General features: G+C 35.0%; 2 protein-coding genes across 2 annotated transcripts; one reads left to right on the top strand and one right to left on the bottom strand.

Moving 5' to 3' along the window:
* Positions 1–676: 676 nt before the first annotated feature.
* On the top strand, positions 677–4,046 carry LOC140875977 (probable serine/threonine-protein kinase PBL23). The gene is made up of 5 exons (XM_073279811.1): positions 677–1,667; positions 2,206–2,387; positions 2,485–2,674; positions 3,172–3,563; positions 3,641–4,046. Exons 1-5 carry the CDS (start codon positions 1,541–1,543, stop codon positions 3,890–3,892), a joined length of 1,143 nt encoding a protein of 380 aa, XP_073135912.1. The 5' UTR covers positions 677–1,540; the 3' UTR covers positions 3,893–4,046.
* A 73-nt stretch (positions 4,047–4,119) lies between these two features.
* LOC140875978 (chloroplastic lipocalin) lies at positions 4,120–7,555 on the bottom strand. The gene is made up of 5 exons (XM_073279812.1): positions 7,412–7,555; positions 6,686–6,803; positions 6,306–6,542; positions 5,683–5,973; positions 4,120–4,550 (listed from the first exon to the last, which is right to left on the bottom strand). Exons 1-5 carry the CDS (start codon positions 7,489–7,491, stop codon positions 4,272–4,274), a joined length of 1,005 nt encoding a protein of 334 aa, XP_073135913.1. The 5' UTR covers positions 7,492–7,555; the 3' UTR covers positions 4,120–4,271.
* Between the last annotated feature and the right edge of the window lie 4,031 nt (positions 7,556–11,586).

The following is an 11,586-nucleotide window of genomic DNA, read 5'->3' as shown; positions in this document are numbered from 1 at the left end:
AAAGTATTCAATACTTTAAAAGAATCTTTGAAGGACAATATTAAAAAAGGTTGATGGAAGAACAACATGAGAAGATTTGTCCCAGATGTTTCTGCTATATTCAGTGGAAAAAGAACTTTGATCAAATTGTTATTAAAGGTCACAATAAGCGACAAAAAAGCTTTGAAGAAAACTACTCATATTTACAAAGGAAGAGGATTGTTAAAGACACCAAAAAATTACTTCGACAACACAATGCTAAATTCCAACTTTGTATGAGAAAATATCCAAATACACCAATTTGCATTCAGCAAAATCTTCCCAAAGATATGATGTAAAAATCAAGGAAGAAGATGCCAAAAGCTCCTTGTCATAATTCAACTACAAGTTAAAGTTTTTGCTTTGGTGGTCACGGAAATTCTTCAAGCATTCCAAAAATGTCTATGTCTACTTTGACAAAGTGGTATTATTATGTCTCCACTTTAATAAAGTTGTTTTGCACTATGTATTTTTGGCTTTGAAGTCCGGGGTTTTATGTCCGGATTTTTTTTTCTATTTATAGGTTTAGTCTTGTTAGTAATCTGAGGACTTGAATAAGTTTCTAGTTACGTTTTCGTTTCTTCTTTTGTAAAAAAAGTGTTCTTGAAGAAATAATATTACTATTGGTTTCCTTTGTAAGTTTTTTTGTTCCCTTTAAAAAATTTTGTTTTGTTATTTAATTTTTATAAATTTTGTGAATCTAGCCTGAATGGCAGGCTAAGCTATTTTGTACTAAATCATGATCTGACAATATAATTATTTATAACTTGGTTCTTATGTTGTTTATGTATTCATAAAACATAAATCAAGTTATTATGGGTTAAATCAATAGGTTAAATCATAGGTTCAAATATTTGATTAAAAGTTCTATTTCAGCTCTTTAGCCGTTTTAGCCATGTGTTGGCGTTTTGGCGTTTTCGAGCAATTTTTTTTTAGAACTGATAATCAAACTATTTAGTAATATCCTATGTATGATTTTGTAATATCCTATATTTTGTAATATCCCATGATAATGGGATCTCTATGTTTTCCTTACAGAATGGTTCTCATTAACGCCAAGAATTTTGACATGCACCACTAAAGAAATTATGGAGTTCCCTAGCTCGTAAATGATGAATGTCGATAACCAAATTTTTGGTGACGAAGATTTATTGGTGGGTTGCAAAGCAACACCACATGCTATTTTTAGCAGAAATAAAAAAACATGGACAGAGACCAACGTAATTCGCAAAATATGCATGTCGTTTTTTCTCCAAGGAAAGAGATGAGAACGCCGGGGGATTCTTCTTTCTTAGTTTCTTGAGAGACCAGAAAAGCACTGGTTTTTCAAGACTAAGATACCCATTTCCCTCGTAGTTCGCTCAAGATTCATTCTGATATTATTATATATATACATTTTCATCATCGGAAAATCAAGAAATCTTTGTAGATTTTATCCAGTGGATCCATGCCCCTGTAATGGTTGATTTGAAAAAAAAAAAAACACTTACAAGGGAATTTAACAAATTATATGTAGAAAAAAATGTTTGGTTGTTTCTCATGTTGCTTGTCAGGGGAGAAGAGCCAGAGAAGATCCTTGAAGAAGAGCCTTCAAGAATTCAAGAAGACGAATTCCGTGGCCTCTTTCGCCAATATATCGTTTAAATCTGGTGATTTCATCGCATCTTGATCCTTTTCTTTTTGCATCATAATTCATACCCTTTAATTATTCTAATTCACATTCTTCATTTTTCCCGGGTCGGAAAACATCCTCATTTGATGTTTGTTAGTACCCCCATTTTTTAACAATTTGTTATGTATTTGAGTATATATAGTGCAAATTTCTGTTGAGACTGATTCAGCGGCATGCAGAATTATATTGTACGTAAAACAGACGATTTTCTTCGTTTTTGATAGAGTTTGTGACTCAAATAGTATAAAATCAGGCTTCACATGAGAAGCTCGGTCGCGCTGTGTTCTATGTGGTGCAACTTTAACTAGAAGAATTTCTTGGGTATATTTGAATTAAGTTAGAAGAGTGTTTGCAGTATTCGTATATGTGATTGGGTTTTCTGACATATATATCATCCTAGAGTGTTGTGTTACTTAACTTTGTTTGTTTTGTTGTAAAAGTTGTTTATTATAGTATCAGTTTTATTTAATGTTGAATGCACAAATGAGTTTAATTTTTACACAAATAATGCACAGATGCCAGCAGGAGAAGATATATAGCAGAAGAAATAGAGAAGCTTGGGAAGGGAAATATATCTGCTGAAACTTTCACATTTCACGACCTTTCTGTTGCTACTCAGAACTTCAATATTGAAGCTTTGTTAGGCGAAGGGGGTTTCGGCAGGGTGTACAAAGGCCGGATCGAAAGCAAAAACATGGTGATCCCTCCACGTACCCCTCGTCGTTTTAGTGTCATCCATGATCCATATATGTGCTGAATCGAGTCCAACAGTTTCGACGTTTTCTTTGTTTCAGGATGTTGCGGTGAAGCAGCTCGATAGAAATGGCTTCCAGGGGAACAGAGAATTTCTTGTGGAGGTTTTGATACTGAGCCTTCTTCACCATCCTAATCTTGTGAACTTAGTTGGATATTGCGCCGATGGCAAACAGAGAATCTTAGTCTACGAGTACATGCACAATGGTGCCTTGGAAGACCACCTCCTAAGTAAGTGTGTTCTTGCGAAAATTCTACGAGTAGTACAATTCTTCTCTCACATTTTCAGTCTCTCTATCTCTATTGATGTATATATATATTTGTGAGTTATGCGTCCTAATCGATTAATATCGAGAAATTGATCATAAGTTTGAGGGATTCTCCCTTCTGTTATAGGCTAGGCTAATCTTTATCATGATGTTGATCGTATTCTTAGGTTTATTGCACAATGTTACTACTCTCGTCGGAAATTGAGTGTCTGGGCTGCCATCTTTTTAGTGTCAATGACGTGGTCCATGACAATTTAGATTAAGGGGTATGCGCCACTGTATACTGATAAATGAGTGAAAACTGTCTAGAGTTGTGCGTCGTAGGGCATCGATTACTCAAAGTGTGCATGTTTAGTGCCCAACATAGAGTTGCAGAACAAAATGTTGATCTTTTGAATTTAAGCTCTCCTATGGAACTTATGGCCTAATATATATCATGTGATGTCTGGTTTTGCATAGATTTAAGTCCAGAGAGAGAGCCACTTGATTGGCATACCAGAATGAAAATTGCTGAAGGGGCAGCAAGAGGACTTGAATACTTGCATGAAACGGCAAATCCTCCGGTGATCTATCGGGATTTTAAGGCATCCAACATACTTTTAGACGAAAACTTCAACCCGAAACTCTCGGATTTCGGCCTAGCCAAGCTGGGTCCTATTGGTGGAAACACCCATGTTTCCACCAGGGTGATGGGAACTTACGGGTATTGTGCACCCGAGTACGCCTCCACCGGCCAGTTAACAACGAAATCCGACGTTTACAGCTTTGGTGTCGTGTTTTTGGAAATAATCACAGGCAGGAGAGTCATCGACACTTCCAAACCAAGCGAAGAGCAGAATCTAATAACTTGGGTAAGCTTATTTTGCATAATGGATTCGATTTCGTGTTACAAAGCTCATCACATTGTACATTTCTTGAATATCTGCAGGCACAACCTTTGTTTAAAGACAAGAAAAAGTTCCATTTAATGGCAGATCCATTGCTGGAAGGGAACTACCCGGAAAAGGCCCTATATCAAGCTCTAGCAATTGCTGCAATGTGTCTCCAAGAAGAAGCCTCCATTCGACCTTTGATCAGCGACGTGGTTACAGCACTAGAATATCTGTCTGGAGGCAAAAATCCAGCAGAGACCGGTGAAGATGAACAACAAGAAGAAGAAGATGATGGTAGCCAAACATAAGAATACTGGGAATTTTGTAAAGTGGTGTCAATATTCGAGAATATTTATCGAGTTCTTTCAATACAACATAGACTAACCATATGAAACAAACTAGAGTTGGTACCCTTCGTTTGTTAGCAAAGTTTTAAATCAATCTTTATTGCCAAAATAATGTATGAAATGGGTTTGATCGTGCAGAAGATTCTAACTTTTTTTTACAAGGTGGCAAAATTTAAATTCCAGCCCCCTCAAATATGCATTATAACTGATACAGTATTATGCAACAGCAGAAATAAACACACATAATACAAACACAAACAGATTACAGATCATCGTTGATACAACTCTTTAATTACGCAGAACCTCAACAAAACACCCTATTCGAGTTACATGCAAATCACTACTTGAAATAAAGCTCAACGAGCTTCTTTAGAGTATCAAAAACACTAGTAAATGGGTTGAACTCAATTGGGGCTTTGAGTCCAAGATCAGGAAATTGGTTGTTCAGAGCTTGTTGCATCCCAGACATGGACATCATAGCTGCGAGCTGACTATTTGACATCACCTCACAATCTTGTGGAGTATCTTTGATACTGCTAGAGTCGTAGCCATAAGCTTCTAAGACAGACTTGTACTTCTCTATGAATTCTGGTCCGGGGTCAGGTTTTCTTGAGTATATCTGTTTGAAAATTGAGGGTGGTGAACTAATAAAATCCTTCGACAGAACTCCCACCAGAAAATGAGCAACTATTAAAAAACTTATTTAGTTTCATAATCTTCCCAAGTCTACATCTCAATTAAGCTCCGGTTACCATTGAAGTTTCAAATGTTAACAAATCACTAAAGCCACATGTAATAACTTCACGCCAAGTTACTGACCACAGTGGCTCAGTCTACTATTAAAAGGTTGACCCCGAAGGGGACCCCATTCCACATGAGTCAGAAGGCCTATTGGCTCATGCGGAGGTTAAATCGAGGGATGTGCACGAGCGGCAGTGACCTGAAGGAGGGAGCAACATGGCCAACCCCCAGAGCATACCCAACAATATTTCAGCAGGGAATATGCTCCACACGAGGATCGAACCCGCAACGCTGGGGAATCTCTTTTCACGTCACCTCAGGCCTTACCACTCGCCTATACCCCTGTGGGCATGGCTCAGTCTACTATTTGAATAAACTCTCCCGTCTGACGTTGCATATGTCCAAACTGTCTTGAATATCAATTTCTGAGCCTTGCCATCTCAAACCTTCATTACCATGTTTTATATTTGATTAATCTTTTGTGTAACTGATCTGCAAACTTGATCTAAAAATATTATATTTCGCAATCCGGAATTCACCTCGCATGGCCTAGTATATTTCTCATCAATTTCATAGGCATTTTGGTGAACAAAAAACTCATACTGAAAACATTCCTTCATCTATCCAGTTTTGATTATAGATTTAACTTTGTATTTCCTTTCCTTTATAAATTATGATATGCATCTAAATGATGAAATTGCTCCCATTCAAACTCTTGAACTCCATCTAAAACATGCTATACTTGTGGCACATAGGATATGTCTTAGCTCAACTTGTAGTTCTGATAGCCTCTCCTCGTCTTATCAATGAAGATTGGGAGAGTCAGACACGAAGATGAATGTGTAGTTACACTAAATCTTAATAGTTGTCTATCGAGCGTGCTCCATTGAGATCCACAACTACCACAAGAAATATGAGCACAAGTATTCTGTCAAGTGTGCTCCGTGAGATCAATTAGACTATCTAAAGAAACTTGTAAACTTTAAGAAAAAGAGCAACTATTGGTATACCTGTATAAAGCTCGTATCCTTTGCTCCAGAAACCAGAGCATAATTATCATAATCAGTTGCAATAACATCGTAAGGTTCCTTGGGGATGAACGGTAGTGTAGGAAACCGAAGGTAACACTTTTGCTTAATCATCTCTTGCTTTTCTAGGTCCGTTTCGTTTTCCTCCTTATCGTCTTCAGAAAGGCATTGAACCCTTCCCCTTATCCCTGTAATGTAACCATTAGGCCCCCCATGAATACAGAAGGTATCAACCTGGATAGCTGGTGTATTCACATCAAAAGTGTACACACCCTGCAATTACATATTAAGGAAGAATGTCATATAGGACAACATCTAGACTCAAAGGCCATGATCCCACAGTGCAAAAACCGCATAAAGGATTTTGTATTTGTCTCCCAAATTGTGAAAACGAGGTCCCAAAGGAATTTCAGAAAAATCATGATGCAACATGCATTCTAAATCAGAAATAATTGGAGCATATGAAAATGTCGAACGACTCAACTAGCTGAGCACCAACGACACATAGTTTATATATTTATCTATTGAAAATAATTAATAAAGCTTAAATTATCCATTTCAATAACTGAGATTATTACTATTATTTTTCAACTTTTTTGGTTCACCTGAGTGCAGTGGCAATCTTCTTGACCCTGCCCGGCAAATCCACGTTTAAGTGAAGCTACTTCAAACCATCGTCCAGCATACCTGTTTGGGTCAAAGTTCTTAGCTGTCATGCCTCTCATCATCAGCAGCGTTCCATTTCCCATATCATTACCTTTGTCTAAAGGGAGAGTCAGCACGTTTTCTTCAGCACTTGCAAGCTGGCATATACCGCTATGAGAAACATCTGTTGCAATAGCCTGCTCAGCATATATAAAAGAAACAAGTTCAGACACAAATGCTTCGAATGGATTAAAGACATACCAAAGTGTTTTAAAACATGAATGTAAAAGCTTCTTTTAGGAATGCTGTCGTTATAACTTATGCAACACAAAGCACCAACCGGAGTTGTCTGAGATAGGACTATTATCGATGCTGCAAGACTGGATAGCACTTGTTTCACCTCAAACTTGATTGAGTCCTTAAAACAGCAGTCTGATATCTCTTTGCTTGGAAGTCCTCTGGAAAAACAAAAAACAAAAAGAGCACACATTTAGCCTCATGGAAGCCACAACATTTTTTTCGTAAAAGGGTAGTCGAAAACCAAAATGTCAGCATTTATGAAGTGAAGAATCCTTAGCTTGTGAAATGGAAACGAAATCACGTCTAGTTTTTTAGTTGCCAATGAATGCAGGCCCAAATCTAGCCAAACTAAGTTGCTTCATCTCTCTTTACAGCTCAATTTGCCCCACTTCAGATTTTCCAGCAAGAAATCTAATAGCATTTCAATGGCATTCTTCGGAAGCATATTACTAAGGAAAGATATCTTCAACAAAACAGTGGGAATACATTTGAAGTTCAAGTTTCACTAGAACATCAACATTAACCTTGGCTTCAGAATTCAAGAATACAACACAACTTCAAACAATTGGAAAAAATCAATATCAATCTAAAATAATAATAAATTCAAGAGTGTGTCATTCCAACGGCAGATTCTTAAATAAACCAAATTTACAGTATTTGCCAGAAATATTTTGTAAAATTTGCTTGGCCACAAAATACCATTAAACTCATCAGAATTCAAGAATTTGGCTACATATTGGGGAACAAGATGAGTTGAGAATGGCACCTGGACGTAGGAGAATAATGGGCTTGGAGCATCAACGGCCGTGATCTAGTAGCCAGTAGATTACCACATTGATACCCCATTTTATTATGATTTCTTTATCAGATATGCTGTTGATTTTTAAGGCCTTGAATACCAAGAAATGGGACTCTCTCTTCTTTTTTCTTTTCTTTTATTTTTTATTTTATTTTTGCGAAGCCATTTTTATTTTATTTTTGGGACTACAACATTGGGAGGACCTCCTACTGGTCCACAGTGTTGCTTCATAAATGATGTTAGTTTTTTATATGTTAAAGGGCATTTTAGTTTATAAATATGGTTTTAAATTATATAATTAATAGTGATATAATATCAATAAAACTTTAAAAAATTAATTATGAAAATATACTATACGATATATTGCTATTGGTGCCAAAATTACAAAATTGTATGCAAAAATTGACGGGTTAATGTTTTCTTTTTTATTCAAAAAAAATGTACACTAAAATAAAAGTTCCAATTAGACCTTTAATCCAATTGGAGAAGGTTTTGGTACCATATGGACCAAGTGTTATGTGGCCCAACATTGAATTCAAGATTAGCTTATAAAGTTAATTAGTAGTAAAGCATGTGTATTGGTTTCAAGTCCATTTGTTTAGTATATTTTCATGGTTTTTATATTTTTAATTTAATAAAAGTTCAATATATTTCAAAAATCATACACTTTCCGTATAACATTTCATGCATAAGCTCGTCATCATGTCCTTAAAACTCGACAACATAGAATATTATCAAAACATCTAACATAGAAGTTTCTCATTTCAAAACTTACCAAACATTGTTAAGTACGTTCCCGTTACACATTCTAAATCATACCCCAAGACATGTTACGCACGAACTCATATGTCACTTAACACAAACGTGTATAACAGCACATAAATAAGTGTGCGGTTTGGTGGTTAAGAAGCCGAGGAAATATCCAAAATGACAGTTTGAATCTTGCTCCACACAATTCAATATATGATAGAACATATTTACTTTTATATAACTGTTTGGCTCAAATTTTTGCGTGCGGGCGTGTCAGACACAAATCGTGTTAAAAGTAAAAAAGAAATAAAATAAAAATAAAAATCTAACTTCTGCCAAAAACGATTACGAGTCCCGGTTCTGCCATCGGTCTCGATTTCTCCAGTTTAACGCTAAAGAGCATAAGAAATAACAAAGGACAATTCTTAATAGCAATCAAAAACCTTGACTTTGCTACTAAAACTTGAAAATGACAAATATTTGCCATAAAAAAACACAAAAATATGCTACTGAAAACGTGGAGGAACTAAGAAAATATATATTAAAATTTTAAAAACATGAAAAATAAAAATGAAAGACTGAAAAATTATGCAGAAATTTTGTTGTAAAAATAGAGAGTTTTGGAGCTTGATTTGGATTGATTGATTGTTGATGTCTTGATTTATGCATTGATGCCTTTTTTATATGTTGGTTCTCGAGTCAGTTTCTCAACTGCGTCTCAACTCCATTTGCCCACTACTTGCAGCACTAACCACCCCACTAACAGCCTCGATATAACTCTTAACTGTTTTGACTTGGTCTTTCTCTTACTTTTTTTACTTAGTTGTTGGTTTCCAGAGTGTTGAACTCCCCTGACAACCCCATTAATTTGTAACTGTTTTGACTTGCTCATCTTTTCTTTATCCGTTTGGTTCCTCGAGCTTGTTCCCCGAGTGCCCAGGGTTCTCCGAGTGCTCAACTCGACCATCCTACTACTTGTAATTGTTTTGACTTGGTTTTCTCCTCTTTCTCTACTTGGTTTCCCGAGAGTCAAGCCGGTTCCCCTAGTGCTCAACTCCACCATCCCACTACTTGTATTGTGGGTCTTGGAAGTTGGTGACTAATTCTTCGCAGTTTTTGTAGTCTTCTTGGACTTTAATACATCAAGTTTCATCACTAAAATTATTAATAGATTAAATGATAAATTAATGACACAAATTAATTTATAGGTCAAACAATAATCCTTGAACATCTCAAAGAAACCGTTTTGACACGCCACTATAACACCAAAGTTTAGTTCCAATTTATCCTTGCAGAATTTGTTAAACTTCGATTATGTGGATTTATTAGTAATCTCTCCCTCTTTCTCTCATTTTTTTCCCCCTAAATTCTCCCTACTTTATCTCAAAGCTCACATGTGTTTTTTTTATCTCTTATTGTTTTTCAAAATATAAATTATGTGAGTACGTGAAAACTACGTACAATGATTACTAGTATTTACAAGAACTTCATCACTCAAACCCTCAATTCAACCAGTATTTCATTAATGAATATAGCCTAATTAATTAACCATATAAACAAGGTGAACAAGTACCCAAAACTTAGGAGAATTAAAAATTTGTCAGAATGTTGGTAAACCAAGCTGGTTTTAGCTAGGAATGGCAATGGGCTGAGTCTAAAACCGATCCCGCATCAAATCCGCCCCGGCGGAACGGGTCCACAAACGGGTTCGGGGCGGATCTCGGGTTTGGCCAAACCCGTCCCGCCATAATATATATATATGTAAATAAATTTAAAATATACATTTATATATATATATATATGTAAAATATATATGTAATATTAATAATATATAATTATATTTTTATACTAAATAATTAATATTTTATCTATAATTTGAGTGTATAATATTATTTGATTGAAAAAAATTTATTTTATTATAATATGTTTAGTATAAAAATATATAATTATAATATTTTTAGGCTAATAATTATAAATTAATTACAATTTGATAAATTTTAACTTGTGAGAATATTTGTTTGTCTTAAATATTATCAATTAATATTTGAAATTAAATTTAATGATTTTTGTTAATTTTAAACTTTTTAATTCAATAAATTTAAAAATATATAATTTTTGACGGATCCAACGAGTCTAATCCGGATTGGACCCGTCGAGTTTACGGGACGGGACAGGTCTTGGATTTAGCCAAACCCACCCCATTGTCATCCCTGATTTTAGCTCCCTCGTCGCACGAGGGAAGAAGGTTCAAATTTTAGAACCAATTGGGAATTTGGGACGCAAACCTCCAAGGAAACTATACATCTCTTGAACTTGGCCATTGAAAATGACCAAAAATCCTAATCACTCAGTAGGAGTAACGTTATTGTATGGACTCGTTAATGCGTATTAATCCTTAAATTGTCTCCAACTCAAGAACTTGTCTTGTACTAAAACACTAAGATAGTGTTTGGGAGAGCTCTAAGAAACACTTCTCAACTTTTCTATCACAAAATTTCAAAATTTTGTGAAGAAAAAACTGAAAAATACTTCCTAGAAGCTCTCTCTAAAACTATCTAAGTGTTGCTTAGTCCAAAAAACCCATAAGCAATATGTATGTTGTTAGGCCGCACACGATCCTCGTGTAGATGTACACTATCCCATAACACAATGTGTTGTACACGTTTTGATGCGCAGTTCGATAATCATTCAAGCTCACATATTCACGATGCCAAAAAAAAACTAGTTTTCAGGAGATTTCATCGCGATCATTTCATACATGCTCAGTTTTATTGGAAATTCATTTGGCATACATATTGATTACCGAAATCAAATGGATCATAGCTAGAAGGAAATTTTCATTATGATATCCAATTTATTATCCGTATATTGATCATATAAATATTATTTTTTAAATATTCCATTCATCATCGACCCGGGATACATTTTGGTTCTTGTACCATGTTTTGCTGTATTATTCTTTTGCTTTGTTGCTTCTTAGTGTCATTAAATTACTTAAATAATGCGTAATTATTATGATTTTATATGAAATTAATTGCACAATCTTTACAATGGTATCCGATAGTATCTATATTAATCATAATAATTAATCGATGACATAACGAATCTAAAATGTATAAAACGTGGATCATGGCATGATTTTTTGATTTAATTTAGGTGTCTCTTTGACAAACTTATGATAGGATCGCAAAAACTTTTATGAGAAGGTATTATGATTCAATTTTGTGAGACGAATTTTTTATTCGATTTGAGCTATAAATATTATTTTTATGTCAAAATTATTAATTTTTATCGTAAATATGAGCCAAGTTGACATGTCTCATGAATACCGTCTCAAAAGAGACCTAACACTCATAGATTGCGTTTACTTAGTGAGATGAGATTACACGTGG

Source organism: Henckelia pumila, chromosome 1, assembly GCF_033568475.1.
Source record: "Henckelia pumila isolate YLH828 chromosome 1, ASM3356847v2, whole genome shotgun sequence".
Classification (NCBI taxonomy): domain Eukaryota; kingdom Viridiplantae; phylum Streptophyta; class Magnoliopsida; order Lamiales; family Gesneriaceae; genus Henckelia; species Henckelia pumila.
This window is presented reverse-complemented; position numbering and strand designations above follow the sequence as displayed.

Bases quoted from the DNA above. Each gene is read 5' to 3' on its own strand.
- LOC140875977 (XM_073279811.1), top strand. From the start codon at position 1,541: ATGTTTGGTTGTTTCTCATGTTGCTTGTCAGGGGAGAAGAGCCAGAGA. The intron at 2,388-2,484 runs GTGATCCCTCCA...TCTTTGTTTCAG, and splicing joins GGATCGAAAGCAAAAACATG to GATGTTGCGGTGAAGCAGCT. The intron at 2,675-3,171 runs GTAAGTGTGTTC...GGTTTTGCATAG, and splicing joins CTTGGAAGACCACCTCCTAA to ATTTAAGTCCAGAGAGAGAG.
- LOC140875978 (XM_073279812.1), bottom strand. From the start codon at position 7,491: ATGGGGTATCAATGTGGTAATCTACTGGCTACTAGATCACGGCCGTTG. The intron at 5,974-6,305 runs GTGAACCAAAAA...ATGTAATTGCAG, and splicing joins AAGATTGCCACTGCACTCAG to GGTGTGTACACTTTTGATGT. The intron at 4,551-5,682 runs GTATACCAATAG...ATTTTCAAACAG, and splicing joins AGGATACGAGCTTTATACAG to ATATACTCAAGAAAACCTGA.